Source organism: Nanorana parkeri, unplaced genomic scaffold, assembly GCF_000935625.1.
Source record: "Nanorana parkeri isolate BGI_ZX_2015 unplaced genomic scaffold, ASM93562v1 scaffold1166, whole genome shotgun sequence".
NCBI classification, from domain to species: domain Eukaryota; kingdom Metazoa; phylum Chordata; class Amphibia; order Anura; family Dicroglossidae; genus Nanorana; species Nanorana parkeri.
The window spans coordinates 259,631-281,481 of record NW_017307434.1 but is presented as its reverse complement, the minus strand read 5'-3'; the positions used below and the strand labels follow the sequence as shown (position 1 = coordinate 281,481).

The following is a 21,851-nucleotide window of genomic DNA, read 5'->3' as shown; positions in this document are numbered from 1 at the left end:
AGGAAGGAACTAGAGAAGGCAAAATATATAACCTTCAGTTTTAAAGGTCCCTATAATGGTAGAGCTATTATATTCACCTTATCCGGGGGGGCCCTGACTACTACATCCCCTCCGTTCTATCTGCAGGACACAGCAGCCATGTAGGTTTTAGATATGTGCGATTCGTTTCGTTCCGAATCGAAATTCGGACGAATTTTCGGACATTCGGATGTATCCGAATTACAGACATAACGAATGCAAACGAATCCGAATTTCCATTTCCGAAATTGGGTAGCGGTAGTCCGAACGTTCGTTTCGTTTTCGTTTCTTATTCGTTTCGTTCGTTGGAGCAAAGTGACATTAGAAAAGGAGAAAAATATTTTTCCCCCCCTCAAATGTCACGAACGAACGAAACGAATAAGAACAGAAAACGAAACGAACGTTCGACCTACCGCTACCGAATTTCGTCCGAATTCCGAATCCGAATTGACTTTCACACCCGAATCCCGAAATAACACAAATCCGAATTTAAAACTAAACGAAACTAAACGAATTTTTTGGCAGTGCACATGTCTAGTAGGTTTCGAAGGATGGAACCACAGCACAGTGAGGTACACAGATGTCTGAAACTCCCAATAGATTTTAAAGCTAAAAGAGTCTGACAGAGGCTTCAGTGCTGGATGGAGGGAATGTAGGAGAGGTGTGTATAAGGGATGCAGGGATAGGCAACCTTGGCATTCTAGCTGATGCGGAACTACAAGTCCAGGCAAGTCAAGGCATTGCAAGACTCTGACTGGCATGACTCACAGAGGCAGACAGATGATGGGATTTGTAGATGCTGAGATGCACCCCCGTTATAAGGACTCCTTCGCACCATCGTGGTAAAACACATGCATTACCCCAATAGGCAGCCACGCAGCATGCACCCGTTGTAAGTTACAATGTCATTCTTTTGGACGGGCACCCCAACGCAGCATCAGAAGATATTGCAACATTTTGCACCACAGCACAGTGCATTAAAAAAATGCAGCATTGTGTAGCTGGAGTGAGCTGGAGCCAATTCATGTTTAATTGGGGCGCAATGTAATCAGGTGCGAATGGGACTTAAAAGGCCCTCAAATAAAGGGATTATTTTGTAACCAGACAAGTTGTCTTTAAATAAGTACGTACTCATGTACACGCGTGTCAAACGCAGGTCAACAAATTGCCATTGACTTTAATAGAGTAGTGCACGTGACAGTTCATAGCCTGTGATTGGCCTCCTTTGCATTGCACTGCAGTTGCGTTTCGATAAGAATGCAATGATGTTATATAAGATCATACATTGACAAGAGCCCTAAGAGCCCGTTCACACCAGGGCGGTTGCGGATCAGCGCGGTTTCCACGCTGATTTAAAAAGGGAGGTTTTGGGAGTTTTTAATTGCGTTTCAGTGCTGAAACGCAATTAAAAACGCCCAAAACTGCGCTGATCAGCACGGTTCCATTGAAAGCTGTATGGAAACATCAGTGATTAGCGCTGCAAAAAAGGGTCAAAGAGCAATTCGGGCAGGGGGGCGGTGCAGATCGCGCTGAGCCACACGGTCACATGAACGGTCCCCATAACAATGTATGGGATCGTTCATGTCGGCGGATCCGCGCGGCCAAATCCAGATGGCTGCATCCCCCTGGTGTGAGAAAGAGCCTGAGACAAGTCCACTTATACAAGGAATATATAACTTGAATATGGTACTTGCATCCATTGTCTTCTTATATTGTATCTGTCTCTGCTTGTGCATGGCGTCCATTGTAGCTTCTATCTAGAAAAAAAAAATAGAAAGGTTTGCCGGATTACAATGAAATACAGGAAGACTCAGTATATTTGTTCTTAAAGGGGAACTGTTGCATATTTTATATAAACAATGATCATTTTTTGTAATGCCATGTAATATTTTGTGTATTACTTTCACATTTTTACATACTCTCCCTTTTCCTATACAATTCATTTACCGAGATTACCAAAACTCACAAAAGCTGCCCATACACCTTACGATTATCGGACGGAACTTTTCGTCCAATGATCGAACCGTCGTGCGATTGTCGTACGGCAGACCCATCCTGCCCCGATTATCGCAAGGTTCAATCAGCGGTAGTTAAAAAAAAACACCTGGACGAATTGCGGTAATCGACCGCGCGTATTTTCGTTTGCGCATGAGCAGTGTTAATCGTACGACTTTTGACGTACAGAAACGCCACCAACCTTGCGAAAATCGTACGATCGACCGAAGTTTTCTAACATGCAGGAAAGACAATCGATTGTACAGTACTGGCGGTTGCACCTTAAAGGAGAACTATGGGGTTAAGTCTTTTCCCCATAGTTCTCCTCAGGGTAACGGGAGGATACAAACTAGCGTCCTCCCCTCACCCTAGGCTCAGTATACCGCGAGCTGTAGCTCGCGGTACACTGAGATGCCGCAGCTGAAGCAGATCCCGACAATTGTGCCGGGATCCGCCCAGCTGCGTGACTGACAGCTGGCTCTGCCTATCTAGAGGCAGAGCCAGCTGTACCCGCCCCCTCCCCCGTCTGTTCCGCCAGTCAGCGCTGGCGGATCGGAGCGGGGAGGGGGGAATCCAGCCCCTCCCCTGTCACAGCAGAGAGCCGTAACAGGATCGAGAGGTGAGCGAACGCCGGTATGTGTTCGCTCACCTCCCGATCTACTGAGCCGACCTGTGACAGTCTCATTGTCACAGGTCGGCTAGAACCATGGGGGGAGTGAAAAGCACTCACCTCATAGTTCTCCTTTAAGATTGTCGTACGAAAAGTCGATTCCATACGATAATCGTAAGGTGTATGGGCACCTAAATTCCGGGCGCTCCCAAACAGAGCTTTCTCTCACTTCTGATTGGACGTTTGAATTGATCACCTTACACATTAATATACAATTGTGCATTTATCAGAAAAGCTCCCTTGTGCTGGATAAGAACAGTAGACGTGTACTGGATAGCCGAGGGCAGTTTTGCTTCCAGGTAAACCTTCTCCGGGACATGATGTAATGATTTCCATGATCACCTCATGATAAGGCTGATATGTAAAGGCTGAAGGAAAATTACTTCTGATAACTAATGCTATGAAAATTAAAAGCCCCGGAGACTTCCTCTTTCCTTCTTCGCCCACTGGTTCGTCATTCCACAGGCTGATTTGCTTTCAAATTGACTCTTACTGCTTCATTTATAAAGATAAAACTTTTCAAAAACTTAAAGGATTCAAAATAAAGAGAGGGGAGGGAATGTGAGGCAAGTGGGTGGCAACGCACCCCTAATAGATACAGCAAAAGGTTTCCCAGCACACTCACCAGCCAGCATGCAAAAAAAACTTGTCTCACCGCTAAGGTTAAAAATAGAGGTTTAGATACACATCTTCTGCAGAAAATGTGAAAGCCGCATTGCCGCGCCAAGGCCCTTCTATATAGTGCGGTCCTAACTCTAAACTATGAGAGTCTCCATTAGGGCTGCAATAACTAATTGACATAATCGATTATAATCAATTATTGAAAAAGTTGTCAACTTTTTCAATAATCGATTAATCGGCTTCCGATCAGTTGGCCCTGTTCACAGCTCCACACGCTGTGCGCCGCACCTCTTCCCCACCTCACGCTCGCCGCTGCCAGACCTGCTCGCATCCACGCTCCACACGCCGCACATTTCCTGCCCAGTAGTGTCACGTGCACTACTCCACGATCGGCACAGGGACGCGGGGAGATGTAGTAAGGAGGAGCAGGTGTGGGGGATGACAGCTGCTGATAGACAGGTCCGATCTCAGAAGCAAGTTGCTGGAAGACTGCTCAGGTAAGCCTGCACTTTCCCATACATGGTGCTCTATAATGTATTGCTGGGATTTGTATTTCTCTATAGCTGATGGTACATTGTGCTGTAAATTATACATAGGAATACAAATCCCAGCAATACAGTGTATAATGTATTGCTGGGATTTTGTTGTACTCCTCTATAGCTGGTGATATTCTGCATTGCGCTGTATAGAGGACTACAAGTCCCAGCAATAATACAATGCAGAATACCACCAGCTGTAGAAGAGTACAACAAATCTCAGCAATAATACATTATAAAGTGGTCCAATGCTAAATACCACCAGCTATAGAGGACTACAAAACCCAGCAATAGTACATTATTCAGCGCAATGCAGAATGCCGCCAGCTATTATGTACTATTGCTGGGATTTGTTGTATTCCTCTATAGCTGGCGGTATTCTGCATTGTGCTGTATAATGTACTATTGCTGGGATTTGTAGTCCTCTATAGCCGATGCCATTCTGCATTCATTGCTGTATAATTTTACAATTTACATTTCACTATATTGCATACCACACAATTTTTTTTACTTCCAAGCTTGCTCCTGTGATGGACTGCAACCTCAATACAAACTAGTAGTCCTATCACTGGAGCCATTTTTTAAACTTTATTTTATAGTTTATCCGATTAATCAAACTTAATAATCGGCTAACTAATCGATTTTGAAAATAATCGTTAGCTGCAGCTCTAGTCTCCATCTTGGAGCACATGTGGCAAAAGATAAAATTGGGTGCAGGTTTATCAGGAGGAAGCCCAACTTCGCTTAAAGGCACAGGGACGCACAAGGGAACCCTGCACATCACAACGGCAGCTGAGACCCCCCCATGCGTCACTGCACCAAATCAGTCAAGCAAAACAAATGGCAAACACACTCTTCGTCTGTCAGTGAATGTTTCAGAAAACTTAAACATTCTACTTTCAAGAATAGATACATTATGTGTCTAATACATAACATTTTGTATCTATTCTTGAAAGTCAAAAGATAAAAAAAAAAAAAGCCAGTATAGCTTGAGAGAGATATCTCTCGATCTATACGAGCTGTCAGAATGCCGGCAAAAGCCGACATGTGTGTCCGCTTTGCTGTGACTCTCAGACACCCGATATTAAGGTATCGGGTGTCTGAAAAAGGTTAACCCTTTAAGTAATGGATCTCTAGATAGTTAGACATCCATTACTGAAAGGTAACCGCTGATTCTCAGCGGTTAGCAGCCTTCTAGTGCAGCAAATAACTCGTCACGTACACATTTGGTCCCTTTGTGGCTGGACGTACAGTGTACATCTCCCGTCACGAAGGGGTTAAACAGCAAAAAGTTTCCCAGCACACTCACCAGCCAGCATGCAAAAAAAAACTTGTTTTGCCTAATAGATATAGAGACAAAAGAAAAATGGCTACAAAAGGAGCCCGGGGCTTTAAAGGTGCCACAAAGTAGTACAATTACTAAGTGCTGATAAAAAAACCTTGTTTTATTGATAACATAATTAAAACCTAGTTGAAGAACATTATTGCCGTTGTGAGTGATTAGCACATAGCAGAAATGAAGAAAACAACTGTATACATATCTTAGCCAGAGTTATACAGGCTTGAATAGATAGCTGATTGTCAGTAGATTCTACGCGTTTCGCAGAAAAACTGCTTCTTCAGGAACCTTTCATTAGAGTCCCAAAACGCTATGGGGGTTATTCACAAGAGGGTGAAGAGTTTGGAGAAGGCAGGAGAACTGAACATTCTAGGACAACATAGAAGCTGAACTGGAAAGTGATCTGAATTGGAGATTATTTCTGAATCAGCTATTTTGTCCTAAACTGTTCACTTCTCCTGACTTCTCCAAACCCTTCACCCATTTGTGAATAACCCCCTATGTGTTCACAAGCACGGCCACAAATGAGCTATGGGCGAGGGAAAAGGGCCTGAGTTGTACAACAGTTCCACCCCTGTAGGGGCTTTACGGGGAGACCAAGGGCAGACTCGGCGTATGCCGCAATCAAACCGCGTCACTAAACTCCAAAGGAGTTGCAACCTCCATATAAACTCCAAAGGGAACCAAGCAATCTTCATGAATATCCTTATATGTGTTGTATGTTACTACTCCAATAGCAGGGTGATGAAGGTAGAGGTCCACACATGAGTTGTTTTTAGTTAGGAGAGTCGCCGGCAGTGCCGGCACCAAAGCCATGCAAAAAATGTTCCTGCAATCTGCGCGTACAAGTCCCATACAACCCTCGATCGAAGTGACCCTAACTTTTCAAAAAGTTAACAGCCTCCTTCCTCGCTTCTGCCACCCCTTCTTCTGCCAAATGGCATGGCTTTCTCTGGGTCGGGCAGCATTTTTGGCATCTTCTGTGCAAGGGACGAGAGGTAGTACTGCCCTTGCCCCACTCTCACTACCATAGGTCATAAGGGAAAGGCTCTCCACTCCTATGTGAGAATTACAGAACATCACAGCTGCCATGAATAATCCCCTTTGTCTCCAGGTGCATGGACAGCGTGACCGACGTACTTAGTGCAGTATGGTTGAAAAATCCAGCACACTGTGTCTTACCGGGTAAATTTCCACTTTATTGAGAGCTGTCCATAAAAGCAATTACATCTCTGCAACACGTTTCGGACTGTGGCAGCAATATAATTGCTTTTATGGACAGCTCTCAAAAAATTACCCAGGAAGATACAATGTGCTGGACTTTTCAACTTTATCTTTCTTCTTCCAAACCAGCAAACAGAAGACCATTCCATTATACTTACAGCTGTATTCCTGGGAGCCACTGAAGGGCAATAGCAGCAACCAGCCTACAGGAGAGCTGACCACAGTCCATAGAGTTTGGTAAAGGGGCACATACTCCTTTGACATATCAGTCAGGTGTGTGACGGGATATCCTTATTAATGCTCATCTGAGGTATGCATTGGAGCTCATGATTTGTTCGAGGATCATGCATGTTCACTGTGTGGGTGGGTGTTTGTTTATTGGCACCTGGAGAGGCCTTCTCGCAAGTGCTGAAGAAGTAAACTTTTTAGGTTGGGGACCTTCACTGCTGAGGCCAAAGCGGCCTACAAAAATGTGGGGGGATACGACAAGATTTTTAGAGATTAGAGCAGGGGCGCCCACAATTTTTCGTCGGGAGATCTACTTTTATAATGACGAGCTCAATGAGATCTACCAACAAAAAAACACCTGCGTTCAGGGGCGGGAGGAGGTGTGATGGTGCATTTAATTCAATGGCACCGCAGGCAGGCCCCTCGCCTACAGTGCGATCGCCTGCACCCGGAACCTAGGCACATTAGTGCCTGCGTTCCAGTACAGTGCGATCCGCAATAATGCTGCGAGCACTATTTTTGCAGATCGCACTGGACCGGAATGCAGGCACTAGTGTGCCTGCATTCCGGGTGCGGGCGATCACACTGTGGGCGGGGGGCATGGCTGCGGTGCCATTGGCTTCAATACAACCCCACGCCCCCTCCTGCCCTTGAACGCAGGGAGTCGGCCGGCTTACATTCCGGTGCGTCCTAGAGGCCCCGGCGTCCTGTTCTCCCGCGGTGCTCGTGTGGTTGACATTGCACATGGCGAGAGGTGTCCCACCCCTTTCCAGTGTCTGGCAGCCGCACAAGCACCATGGGAGTATAGCCGTAGCCAGCTCCTTTTGCGTCCGAGGCAAGAAAAAAACGTGCCCCCCTCCCAACACATGTGTGATGTCACACAACTTTTTTACTATTTTTCTTTTTTACTATTTTTTACTGTTTTAATATTTTTATTATTTCTTATTTAATTTTTTCTTCTTTTTCATTTTTGTTTCTTACTGTTGGGGGGGCTTCGGGGAAATATTAGGGGTCTAAACAGCCTCCTGATATTTCCCTTTTAAAATAGAAAAAGAAATTGAAGACACAAAGTTCTCAATCTCTTTTTCTGCAGCCTCTGTTCTAAATGAATGGAAAGCACAGAGGCTTCCCATTCATTCAGAAAATATTTTACTATCATCCAGTTTCTGAATGGGGAGGAGCTTCTCCCCATTGAGAAACTCATGAATGAACAGGACGTGATTTAAATCACATCTTGCTCATTCATAACTGGGGACACATAGTAATATGTGTCCCCAGTTATTTACAAACACTGGAGAGATCAGCTGATCGCTCCAGTGTTTGTCCTGCACAGGGGACCGGTACATATTACTGATATGGGGATCCGAGGAGAAGTCAAAGAAGCACTTCAGCCGCGGGGGGCGGAGCCGCTGTCACAGAACTAAGGCCGAGTGTTGAGGGGAGAGAGAGAGGCGCCGCTGTCAGATCCTGGTCGAGCGTCTCTCTCTCTCTCCTCACCGCTCGGCCTTAGTTAAGTGACAGCAGTTCCCCCTCCGCGCCGCCAGCCGCAGCGGCTCCTTCACTTCTCCTCGGATCCCCGCTACATACAGAAGGGGATCCAGAGGAGAAGACCCACGGGCGAGAGGAGAGGACATCGCTATCTACAAGTTGATCGCTACGCGATCAACTGGTAGATCGCGATCGACCTTATGGGCACCCCTGGATTAGACCATATCCGAAACACTGTGAGCTTCCAAGGCCACACACCTAGTCACTGTGCCCAAACTACGTCCTGCAACACTCAGTGCGTTCTCAGTGCGTTCTGAGACTCTAACCCATAATTCTGCAAATCTGGATTTCACCCCTGGGTCCCACAGCTCAGTCCAAGAGACCTTACACAAGCTCTTCCAAGAGTCCATTCCTCTCTGGTTTCTTTCCACAGTCTAGAACTAAGAAGACATATTGTCCTCTTCTAGTGTGGCCTCTTTTACTAGTGCTGCTGAAGGAATGGAAACTCGTTTTATCTGCAGGAATTTTGTACTTAAGACTTCTCCAATGTAATTGACATCTTTATCCTTGGATCAGGCACTCACGTCAATGACAATAATATTACTTTTAGCTGCTTACTGCACTTTTATGCTGTTTAACAGCAATTAACCCTATGAGTTTCTAACATGCTTTCATGATCTACGGAAGCTTCTGAAGCAGCACAGCTCCACACTCTCCCAGGAAAAGGGAACTCCATCCTTAGATCACATGGTGGGCCCAATTCCTCTCTCACCATCAGCAAAGTGATGTTATATCTTTAACTGCATCTGTAGACTGAGACGCCGCAGCTTAAGAGGATCCCGACAATTATGTCTGGATCCGCCCAGCTGCGTGACTGACAGCTGGCTCTACCTATCTAAAGGCAGAGCCAGCTGTACCCGCCCCCTTCCCCGTCCGTTACGCCAGTCAGCGCTGGAGGATCGGAGCGGGGAGGGGGGAATCCAGCCCCTCCCCTGTCACTGCAGAGAGCCGTGACAGGATCGAGAAGTGAGCGAGCGACCGGTATGTGTTCGCTCACTTCCCGATCCACTGAGTCGACCTGTGACATGTCTCATTGTCACAGGTCGGCTGGAACTATGAGGTGAGTGAAAAGCACTTACCTCATAGTTCTCCTTTAAAGTCCCTGTCATACTCCCTTACACATTGTTCCATGTGGCATTTTAATATGCAAGGCAGTAGAAGAGTGCATGACACAAGGACACTAAAGGACCCAGGTGCAGAACATAGGACCACTTTTCAATAGAGGAACGAGATTTGTGTGTACAAAGACCCATCTACAGTTTTACAAGTGAGTGACTTCTGAGCAAAGGTTCTCCTTTTTATCCCATAGTTCTTTTAAGGGTCACGGGAGGACATGCTCTAACGTCCTCCCATGACCCAAAGCTCAGTATATAGCAGGCTATTGCTCACTATATACCAAGAACGCCGTAGCCGGGACGGATCCCGACAATACTGTAGAGATCCACCCAACTGCATGAGTGACAGCTGGCTCTGCCAATCTAGAGGCAAAGCCAGCTGTACCCGCCCCATCCCCTGTCTGTTTCTCCACTCAGCGCTGGAGGATCGGAGCGGGGATCCCTGCGGGGGAGTCGTGACTGACAGTCACGGCTCTCTGCAGGGAGATGATCGGAAAGTGAGCGAGCAAAGGTATGTGTTCGCTCACTTCACGATCTATAGAGCCGACCTGTGAAATTGTAATTGTCACGCGTCGGCTCGAACTATGAGGAGGAGTGAAAATCACTCACCTCATAGTTCTCCTTTACGTATGATTTCAGAAAGTAACTACAATGCCATCCATGTAAGAAACAAGGCTACCTCCCAGCATGTCTGTACATTGCAACATTATAACAGGTCTGAAGAAAGGGCATGCATGGAAAGAAAACTTTCTGTTGGCCCTGGAAAAAAACTGCATGTTTTGAATATAGTATTCAGAATTAAAGGAGGCATCTGATTGGCTATTGTGAGCATTAAAAAACAAAGTTTTCCATCCAGAGGGCCGGTGACTCCATACTAGCTGCACACCTGTAACAACAACCAAAATACCCTAATCTAACTGGTTGTACTGGACTGAAAGACAACAAAAATGTGAAATGAAGTAGAGCAGGATTCACAGGGATTGGAATGTTAGATCTTTATTTTGCCTCCAGTGTAAGTGATTGTCTGCTATCAATCATGACAAGTCCTATTCTGACAGGATCAGTTTCTGCAATGAGAAACATGATAAGAAAGTGAGAATCTTATCACAGGCAATGCTGAGAATGCAAGCTAGTCATGGCCAGATCAGTTTGCCCAAACTGAGACCCAATTGGTCCCAATATGCCAGACAAATCAATCCACAGACTTCGGTAAAGTGGACCTTACCTTTAAAAATCTGCATGAATAAATTCCTAATGTACAGTATATAATATACAGCACAATATACTTTCTTTCTCCATAAAAACTCCACCTTTTATTATGAAAAAGTTGCCCTTCAGCTACAGTCCAGTAACTCTGCCTAGTCTGAGGTCTCCTGCAGACTGGAGGAAGCATTTCCTCAGTCTGTCTGTGATAGGGTTGCCACCTTTTCTTCCATCGAACCCCGAACACTCTAGCGACGCACAGAAATGTTTTTGGGAGAATGAGTCGCGGCTTATTCATATATAAATAGAATCACCCATTAATATGTAAATATCACAGTTGACACTATTTTCAGTGGGGAGGCCCGTAGCCCCTATCTCAATTTTGGTTGCCCCTGTCTGCCTGACATCTTGTGTCCGGTTTTCAGCTGCCATGAAACCCGGACACAGCATTCAAAACCCGAACTGTCCGGGTGAATCCTGGACAGGTGGCAACCCTAGTCTGTGAAGGTTCTCGTTCATCCAGGTCATGGTTTAACTTGTAGTGTTTGGTCACATTTATCTAGACCTGTTCTGTAATGCTGAAGACATTCCTGTGCTTATCCAAGCCACTTCTTCAGTTCTAATGACTGTCAGGAACCTAGACCAACATTTATATCCACACACGTAAGACCGTCACCTTAATCCAATCTCCGTTGAACGGATGTCAAGGCAGACATTGATTGTCCATGAACAGGATGGGAGGTGTGAAAGTTGTGGACCCACACAGTTATATAATCCTATCCCTTGGTGTCCTGGATCTGCATAGGTGGTAACCCTTGTATTCACAAGCCTGAAGGTGTGAACTGTTTTTAAATCACTTGGGTATAGATGTTAAAACTGCAATATATGTGGAAGACAACTGGTGCCGAGGGCTCTTACCTCCCAAGCATTGGTGGAACTGTGTCTTAACACCATCTATTTGAAGTAAAAGGGCAGGAACTCAGGTTGTACTATGGGCAGGGCCTCCCCCAATGGAGAATGGCAGACCTGCAGGCTGCATACAAGTAATCTCAGCGACATCACCGAGATCAATTGTACAAAACGAGCGGCGGCTTCCCGGCTCTACATTTAGTCCTGCTTGCCCAAAGCAGGGCAAAATGTTGAAAACAACCACCCGCCCAGGCACCCAGAACTGCATGTCATGGGAGATGGGAATTCCACACCCCTGCTGCCCCTCTACTCCCTGCTCCCCCGTTGCCGGGCCTTGGTTGGCCTTGTGAGAAATCCGGCCCTGACTATGGGATCACCAGTGTCTCCCTCTGTAGCTAACCTGTACAGTACATGGAGAAGGTGAAGAAATACTTGAGCTCTTTCATAGGAATAAGACCAAGTCATGGGTTCTGGTATGAGGATGATACAAGACAAGAACATCAGAAATACAAGCTGTTAGTGAACACATAAACTCAGTGGACAAAACCATCAAGTTTACACCGGAAATGGCACAGAATAACAAATGAGCCTTTTCTGGATGAGTGTTACATGTCAAGGGGAGGGTGGCAATGTGACAACTAATATTTTGCAAGAAAATGACAAACAATTGCAGCCTCAGTGTTTAAAAACTTCTCCTTTTTGAGCTGCATTTGCAAGGTCTGTAAGGATTCTTCGATACATATTGAGGTGACAGTTGATTAAAGTGATATTAAAGCCAAAATGTTTTTAACCTTTTTCAAATGCTGATGAAATCTCTTACAATGGATGCCGCACCTTGATGTTTTCAAAATGTATTTCCTGCAGAATCAGCTGGTCCCCTGAGCACTGGCCCTGATATCCTGTTTAAGGCCCCATTCACACTGAGCGATTCGCAAATCGCGCGTTTGTCGCGCAATTTGCATTTTGCACGATATCGCGCAAATGGTTGCATTGAGCAAACTAGAATCGCGGCAAAATCCGCTCCAAAAAGGGTCCTGCTGTAGCGACGCACAACCCGCGACAGCGACGGACAGAGCCATGCATTGGAGAGCGATATCGCACGGTAAATACCCGCGATCCTCGCGATAAATCGCTCAGTGTGAATGGGGCCTTAGGATGACTCCTTTCCCTTGTAGGTTCCTATGGAGTAGCAATAAAAAACACAAAAAGAGTCCCCAGCACACTTGCCGGCTAGCCGGCAACAAAACACATTACCCTGTCTAACAGTATGCGTTAAAAACAGAGGTTTTAGTTACACAAACCTTTGGCCAGAATTATGTAGAAGCCACACTGCCCCGTCAAGGCTCCTCTGTAAAGGGTGGTCCTAACTCTATGAGTCTCCATGTTGGAGCATATTAATGCAGTCGATAAATTAGATGCAGGTGTACCTGGAGGCAGCCTACTCCTCCTCAAAAAGTGCAGGGACGCACCAGAGGGCCCCAGCGTGCATTTTGGATTGCTGGGCCTCCGGTGCGTCCCTGCACTTTTTGAGGAGGGGTGGGCTGCTTCCGGGTACACCTGCATCTAATTTATCGACTGCATTAATATGCTCCAACATGGAGACTCAAAGAGTTAGGACCACACTCCACAGAGGAGCCTTGACGGGGCTGTGTGGCCTCTACATATTTTTGGCCAAAGGTTTGTGTAACTAAAACCTCTGTTTTTAGCGCATACTGTTAGACAGGGTAATGTGTTTTGTTGCCGGCTAGCCGGCAAGTGTGCTGGGGACTCTTTTTGTGTTTTGTATTGTTGTAAGCCTTCCCATGTGCGCCTTGCTAGCAAGGCTGGTTATAAATGTATGCGGTTACCTCCTATTTCTATGGAGCCGCCCTTGTGTGTGTTAGTAAGCTGCATGTGTCTTTACAAGCACACAGGTACAGCAAGGCAATCAACTCCTGTTTTTTCCTCTCCTCCCTCCTCCTTCTTCCATTCTCTAAGCTAGTAGATCAGGGCTCTCAAACCTCCGGCCCTCCAGCTGTGGTGGAACTACAAATCCCATGAGGCATTGCAAGATTCTCACAGCCACGGACATGACTCCCGAAGAGAGATGCATCATGGGATTTGCAGCTTCACCACAGCTGGAGGGCCAGAGGTTCGAGACCCCTGTAGTAGATGGACACCTGCTGAAGACTGCTCTTCCTTGTGATCTTGTACTGGAAGCTCAGTTGGAGGCAGCTGTTTGGAAACCTGATGAGTGCAAGTTTTTGGGCAAAAATGTAAGGAAACACTTTGCTTAGAAATGTATATTTGTTGGATCTCGATTCATAATTGAGAGTTTAATACTAATTTAACGTTATCCCCAGTCACAAGCCTACACGGTCCTGTCAGAAACATGAAATGCATATAAGGTAGTTCCTCTGCATTCTACTGGTCAATTACTTAACCAACACCAGAAAATTCCCCTTTTGGGCCCTCCTTTTATAATGGCCCGTCACATTTTCACTATCAGTATGAAAAGCAAACAAATATTATCCATCACTGATAGCAGCAACATTTCCATTTGTTTGCATTTTAGCATAAGAGGTAATACTAAAGGTGTTTGTTCCCTTATGGCCCAATGCCAGCTCTGGCATATGACTCCATCAATTGTTTGAGACCGAAATATAGCAGCATGTATTGCCTTATTTCCAGTGCGACACCATCCTAAACCTTTACTGTGTTGGCCAGTTCCACATCGACCATAGACAGTCAACAAAACCAAGCGATCTTCCCGATTTTAGAATTCCCTTGTTATCCTGCTGTTTTGGTAGTGTAGTGTTAGAGGGTTCATTGTCACTGTGCTCAGTGGACCCTCTGCTTTGCCATGGACAAGAGGAATGCCAAGTGCTAGAGTCCTGAGACTGTGGCCTCACTGTTAAGTGCACTATTGAGGGCAGGTGTGCATCGCGGAGACCTAACCTGCAGTGCTGATTAATGACCAACAGATGGCGCAGGTTCGGTGCTGTGATTGTGAGCTTCTGAGTCAGGCAGAGATATTCTTCATTGCTTGCTGCTTCTTGAAAAGTCTCCCTGTGAGAAGAGCTGACTTTCATGAAGAGCGAAGGATCTGAAGTATACAACCTCCGCTCGCTACATTGTAAATGCGGAAGATTTCAGTAAATTTTAAAGCTCATTCCGGCTAAAACCTTCCATGGTTTTCGAAGAGTTAAATACTCTATCAACCTTTTAATTGGTGCCTGTTTGACATTTGGAATGTTTCCCCTCACTTTATGTCTGCTGATGGGTGTCCTACAGAAATAAAGTAAAGGAACATCAAACTATTTCTGGTTATTTGAGAGGTGTCAGCCAAACCAGGAAGGGTGGGGAGATATCGCCATTTGCTGTTCACTTGAGGAGATCATACAGAAGAGGACAATAGGGGGATCTTCCAATTTCCTGGTCACTTGAGGAGATCATAGAGAAGAGGACAATAGGGGGATCTTCCAATTTCCTGGTCACTTGAGGGGTATCATACAGAGCAGGAAACTAGGGGAAACCTTCCGTGTTCCTTGTTACTCCCTATTTCCTGGTCACTTAAGGGGAATCACAGAACAGGAAATTAGGGGAAATCTCCCCAGTTCCTGGTTACTACCCATATTATGGTCACTAGAGGGGTACTCAGGAGAGATCTCTACAGTTCCTGGTTTCTCCCCATTTCCTGGTCACTTGAGGGGTATCATACAGAACAGTAAACTAGGGGTAACCTTCCCTGTTCCTGGTTACTCCCTATTTCCTGGTCTCTTGAGGGGAATCATACAGAACAAGGAAATTAGGGGAAAACTCACCATTTTCTGGTCACTTAAGAGGAATCATGCAATGTAGAAAATTAGGGGAAATCTCCCCAGTTCCTGGTTACTACCCATTTCCTGGTCACTTGAAGGGTATCATACAGAACAGGAAACCAGGGGAACTCTTCCCTGTTCCTGGTTACTCCCTATTTCCTGGTCACTTGAGGGGGAATCATACAGAACAGGAAACCAGGGGAACTCTTCCCTGTTCCTGGTTACTCCCTATTTCCTGGTCACTTGAGGGGGAATCATACAGAACAGGAAATTAGGGGAAAACTCCCCATTTTCTGGTCACTTATGAGGAATCATACAGAATAGGAAATTAGGAGAAAGTCTCTTCAGTTCCTGGTTGCTCGAGGGTTGTTATACAAAACAATTTCCATTTCACTTTCCTAATTTTGTTGAGAACGGTGGGAGTTATTTACAAACAAATCAGTCATCAGAAATTAAAACTGTCTTTGTTGCTCGAACGCTGTTTGCTCCCCCGATCGAAAGCGTATGATATCTTATTTTACCTTTTTACGTTCGGCTTTCTGTCTCTCTCGGAACTCCTCCATCTTCCTCGCCTCGTCTCGTAAGGACTGAGCCAGCTGAATGTGGCTCTGGCCAACAATATCAATTTCTGAGGAGAATACAAGAAGGGCAATTAGATGGACATGTGGGGCTCAGATTTTAGGTACAGTGATAACACATAACACATTATATCTAACTGACTGTCCATTCTAATGGATACTTTTAAAAAGGCTTGCCTAAGATCAGACACCATGGGATGCCCGCTATTTACTATATTACCCAGAAATGCCTCTGCTGTGTCCAACCAAATTACTTACCTACAGCTCTCCCTGCTGTGTTTTCCACTCTGCGGCCATATCCAGCACTGCACAGCCTTTGCAAAAGAAGTCCCAGTCATACGCAGCCCTTATCGGGCATGTGTGCAGCTCGGCCCATTCATACCTATGGCTGGAGATGTACTACTCTGGATGGCTGCGGGCTGCCATGAATGGACCAGGCATAGGAATAAATGGGCCGGGCAGCACATGGGTAGCAGTAGCTGAAGGTGGTGATGACTTCTCTCTCTCTCTCTACACTGTGTGGCGCCTGGCAGGGCTGCTCAGTAAAGAACTCGGGAGCATTGGGGGAACTAAAAGTGAAGTTAAAACTTTGTAGGGCATGGGAAATGTGGAAGTCGTATTTCATAGGCGCGTGTGCGTGTAAACTAAACCTATTCAAGTAAATATTTCACAAGATAAGAAAAAACAAAAGAACTTCTCTTTTCTTCACACTGAATGGAAGTAGGGAACCCGTATCAAACCTGTGTAAACACTCCGCTCTGTAATCTGGCTATTAACTCAATTCTCTGGCTCTAAATGACGAAGGGCAACGCTAGGACTGCTGGTTCTGTCACCGTGGAACGTCTGCCATCAGTCTACGGAACAAGAATCACTTCCTCTACAATGCTGGGATAGTTCATACTCACAAAATGAGCTTTTTTAATGCAGGGGGAGGGCAGGCAAGGTCACTGAACTTGCAGCACTGGGGAGCTGGGTCAAACTCCAAGAAGAAATATCTTTTCTGTGTACTCAGTAAAGCACAGCAAAATATGTTAGCTCTATACACCGATCAGCCATAGCATAATGACCACTGAGAGGTGAAGTGGATAACAATGATTATCTGGTACATGGGGCAGTAGATTAAATTGGGTGCAGGTTTGTCAGGAGGAAGCCCAACCTCCGTACAGGCACAGGGACGCACAACGCACATCACAACGGCAGCTGAGACCCCCCATGCATCACTGCACCAAATCAGTCAAGCAAAACAAATGGCAAAAGCACTCATCAATTTGTGTCTAAATCCCAATATTGGTTGTACATCATTACAAGTCCTGTGGCAGCTAGGACGGGTCACACAACCTGCTTCCCTATTTATAAGGGTCTGGCCCTCTAGCTTTTTCTATGTCCCGCAGCCTGCTCAGTCCGGGTACTGGCGAGATGCCCCGCCTCCAGCAGTGCCCGCACTGTACTGAGAGCCGCACATTCCTTGTGACAGTCATTGCTTGAGTCCGTGAGAGGCAGCCCCAAAGCCTCCGTGCCACTTCAATGTCGGCCCAGCCTGCACTGCATCAGAGGGGCCCGGGGACCACCAACATTTTCTCGCGGACCACCAGTTGGCGACCGCTGCACCAGACTATGTCCAAAGCCTTTCTCCAAAATGAATTTTCAAAATGAAGCTCCAGATAATAAGAGTAGGGAAGAGTTAATTCAATCTGTATTCTCTCACTTCCTGTTTCAGTGGCATACCAGGAAGTGAGGAGAAATATTACCAACGTCAATAACCCCCCTTCTTCCCTTAAGCACAGTTATCATCTACTGTCTGTTACAAATGACTGGAGCTCCATCCACACCTCTGGGGCCACACACTGCCCTACTGCCCTATCTGTAAATGCAGGTATGTAGCTTGCTGTGACATCATCTGCCCCGCCTCCATGTCTCAAACCAATGAGCATTTCTGCAAGGTAGTAGCTCCTCCCTCTTATAAGGGCACACCCATGCAGAGCATGAAACCTATACAACGCAGACAATCAACATGAAAGTCATGACATTATGGCTTGGAAAGTCCTTTAAAGTTGTACCCAGTGGACATTTTGTTTTATTCCCATACACTAATAAAATGTATATAGCAGTCTAGGGCAGACTTACACTTTAATTTTCATAGAATGCATAATGATCTGCAAAATGCCTAATCCTTTAAGATAAGATTTTTAACCACGCAGCTACAAAGAGCGAGATTGCGCCATAATTAGTTCCTGTTATGTGTAATATTGGTGTCTGCAAGATCTTTGATAACGTAGGTCTGTACCGCTAGTTATATTGCTTCTGTACAGAAGATGCCTTTGCATTGCTCTTGCTCTTACTTTTGCAGCAATATTCCTGTAAATGCTCATATACAACTGCTTGTATTTTTTGGAACTTTGAGCGTTCAGGACTCTTAAAAATTAGGGCTGGTAATGATTAAAAATTTAGTGTTCGATTAATCGAAAATTTTTTAATCGATTAATTATAAACGCACATACAGATCCAACTACATTGGCCTATACACATACAGAACAGCAATGAAGTAATAAAATGAACTAGGATCACAGTAATCCAGCACGTTATTAATCTCACGTGCCCCACTCAATATGGCCGCCGCTTGAGTGGGGCAACTCAGAATAATAACGTGCTGGATTAGTGTGATCCTAGTTCATTTTATTACTTCATTGCTGTGCTGTATGTGTATAGGCAAATGCCTTGGCTGGCGCTCATGCACAAAGTTTCTTGGGCAAACTCACCGGCCCAAGTGGCTCTGTCGGCTAACGAAGGGGGGGAGGAGTCCGGTGACATCACGGACATCGACGTCACCGGACTCCTCCCCCCTTTTCCCTCTGTTAGCCAACAGAGCCACTTGGGGAAGGGGGGTGGAGTCTGGTGACGTCGATGTCCGTGACGTCGCCGACGGGACTCCTGGAAGCCGGCGGAGAGGTGAGTGTTTACATTAGTGATCAAAATAATTTTAATCGATCAAAAAGTTTAAAGATTAATCGAGAAATTAATCTTTAATTTCCACAGCCCAAATATATATATATACACATATATATATACTGTATATTAGGGATGTACCGATACCGTTTTTTCGGTATCGAGTACGAGAACCAATATTTTTTTATTGGTAGTCGCCAATAACGAGTACCGATGCCGGCATCCCAAGGTAGCATGGGCCTGACTATGACTTCCTTATTGCCTGGGAAGCCAGTGTTCTATCGAAAGCACATCGGGTTCCCACTCCCTCGCAACACTGCAGGGCAGCCTGGCTTCCTGACCAATCAGGAAGCCGGGCGGCAGGTCATGACCTGCCACCTGGCTTCCTGATTGCTGAGGAAGCCAGGCTGCCTCGCAGTGTCGCTAGGCAGCGTGAAGCCGGAATGCTTTAGATAGAACACTGGCTTCCCAGGCAATCAGGAAGCCCTCGTTCACACCTGAACGTTTTGTAGCGCGTTCTACGCTCGACGAACACTCTACAAAACGCTCAAAAATATAAATCCCATTGTATTCAATTGTCTCGTTCCCACCTTGGCGTATTTCCGCCCGTCCCTAACGCGCTACAAAACGGCCCACGCCTGAAAAGGTACAGGTACTACTTTGGGCCGTTTTGTTGCGCGTTTCCATTGGGATACAGCCAAGTAGCGTTCGGAAAAGCACGGATACAGGTATCTGTACTCGGTATTGGCGACTACGCAATTTTTCCAATACGGGCGCTCTTCCCCATTGTTCCCAGCTATCCCTGTGAACTACAGAACCCCTCTCGCCTGTGTTATGGAGAAGATGAGATGGGGAGGTTTTTCTGCAGTCCTAGCCCACTTCCTGTCCTAGGGTGACTACGCTGCTTCAGTATGGCCGTGGATGTTGTCACTCAATGACTATAAGAATGCTACTGCCAGGATCACCAGGTGAAAACAGAGGAAAAGGTCCAATAAAAGAAACATTTTACAGCCACGACATCTACGAAGTGATAAGCCTCATGACATTACATATCTGTTGTTGAGATTTAGATATGATTAGCACTCAGTATTCGCATGCTTGCCAAAGCCTAATCCTAATATTTCTTATTGAGTACCACTGCGAGAAAAGGTGAGGCTACTGGAAGTGACTGGAGACCTGGGAATTCCCATTTAGATAAAACTGCCCGTATTTGATACTTCCTACAGCAATCTGTGGAAGGTCATTATGAAACAATTGAGATAAGACGAGATTCAACCTGACATAACCCTGTGTGTGGGATATGATAGGGAGCGTAATCTATGGAGGGCATCCCTCATTGTAAAGGTATACAATTCTCCGCTCAATGGAAGAGGCATTTATTATGATTTATGTGTTATTGTATGATTAATGTAATCTTTTTCTTGTGTCCTTTTCATATGTTCACCATGCTAATCTTAACTGCTCAGCTCAAAAAAAAGGTTCTACTGATAGAGCTAATTAAAGGAGAACTATGAGGTGAGTGATTCTCACTCATCCTCATAGTTAGAACCGACGTGTGACAATGAAACTATCACAGCTCGGCTCAATAGATCGGGAAGTGAGCGAACACATACCGTCGCTCGCTCACTTCTCGATCATCTCCTTGCAGAGAGTGGTAACTGTCACGGTTCCCTGCAGGGATTGCCCCCCCCCTCCGATCCTCCAGCACTGACGGGGAGGGGATGGGTACAGCTGGCTCTGCCTCTAGATAGGTGGAGCCAAGGCCGGCCTTAGGCCTTTAGGCGCCCTGTGCGAGAAAGCTTTACAGCGCCCCTCAGTGGCCACACCCTTTAGTGGTGAGGGGGAGAGAAGCCGCCCACAGGACGAGCTGTGACGGCCGCACGGCGCCCTTGTTGCCATGGCGCCCTGTGCGGCCGCACGGCTCGCACACCCCTAAGGCCGGCCCGGGGTGGAGCCAGCTGTCACTCAGCCAGCTGAGTGGATCTCGACAGTATTGTCGGGATCCGTCCCACTGCGGCGGTCTCAGTATACCGGTAGCAGTAGCTCGCGATATACTAAGCTTTGGGTCATGGGAGGACGCTAGTAAATGTCCTTCCATGACCAAAAGCACTGACCCCATAGTTCTCTTTTAAGTTCAAATGACATACATGCAGTGGAATGAGTATATAGAAATACCTATTATAGTAGGAGGGCACAGTGTTGGGCAGTAGGAGAGCACAAGGTTGGGCAGTAGGAGAGCACAGTGTTGGGCAGTAGGAGGGCACAGGGTTAGGCAGTAGGAAGGCACAGTGTTGGGCAGTAGGAGGGAACAGTGTTGGGCAGTAGGAGAGCACAGTGTTGGGCAGTAAGAGGGCACAGTGTTGGGCAGTAGGAGGGTACAGTGTTGGGCAGTAGGAGGGCACAGTGTTGAACAGTAGGAGAGCACAGTGTTGGGCAGTGGAAGGGCACAGTGTTGGGCTGTAGGAGAGCACAGTGTTGGGCAGTAGGAGGGCACAGTGTTGGGCAGTAGGAGAGCACAGTGTTGGGCAGTAGGAGGGTACAGGGTTGGGCAGTAGGAGGATACAGGGTTGGGCAGTAGAAGAGCACAAGGTTGGGCAGTTGGAGGGCACAGTGTTGGGCAGTAGGAGAGCACAGTGTTGGGCAGTAGGAGGGCACAGTGTTGGGTAGTAGGAGAGCACAGTGTTGGGCAGTAGGAGAGCACAGTGTTGGGCAGTAGGAGGGTACAGGGTTGGGCAGTAGGAGAGGACAGTGGTGGGCAGTAGGAGAGCACAGTGTTGGGCAGTAGGAGAGCACAGTGTTGGGCAGTAGAAGGGCACAGTGTTGGGCAGTAGGAGAGCACAGTGTTGGGCAGTAGGAGGGCACAGTGTTGGTCAGTAGGAGAGCACAGTGTTGGGCAGTAAAAGAGCACAGTGTTGGACAGTAGGAGAGCACAATGTTGGGCAGTAGGAGGGCACAGTGTTGGGCAGTAAGAGGGCACAGTGCTGGGCAGTAGGAGGGCAAAGTGTTGGGTTGTAGGAGGGCAAAGTGTTGGGCAGTAAGAGAGCACAGTGTTGGGCAGTAGGAGGGCACAGTGTTGGGCAGTAAGAGGGCACAGTGTTGGGCAGTAGGAGGGCAAAGTGTTGGG

General features: G+C 46.5%; 1 protein-coding gene across 1 annotated transcript in view; it reads right to left on the bottom strand.

Annotated features, from left to right (window-relative positions):
- Nucleotides 1-21,851, bottom strand: part of PSTPIP2 (proline-serine-threonine phosphatase interacting protein 2) — an 81,463-nt gene that overhangs the window by 13,400 nt on the left and 46,212 nt on the right. The window contains exons 8-9 of the mRNA XM_018568270.1: nt 15,728-15,834; nt 1,713-1,775 (exon numbers count right to left, since the gene is read on the bottom strand). Of these exons, the coding sequence (XP_018423772.1) occupies nt 1,713-1,775; nt 15,728-15,834 (170 nt within the window). The remainder of the gene's footprint in view (nt 1-1,712; nt 1,776-15,727; nt 15,835-21,851) is intronic.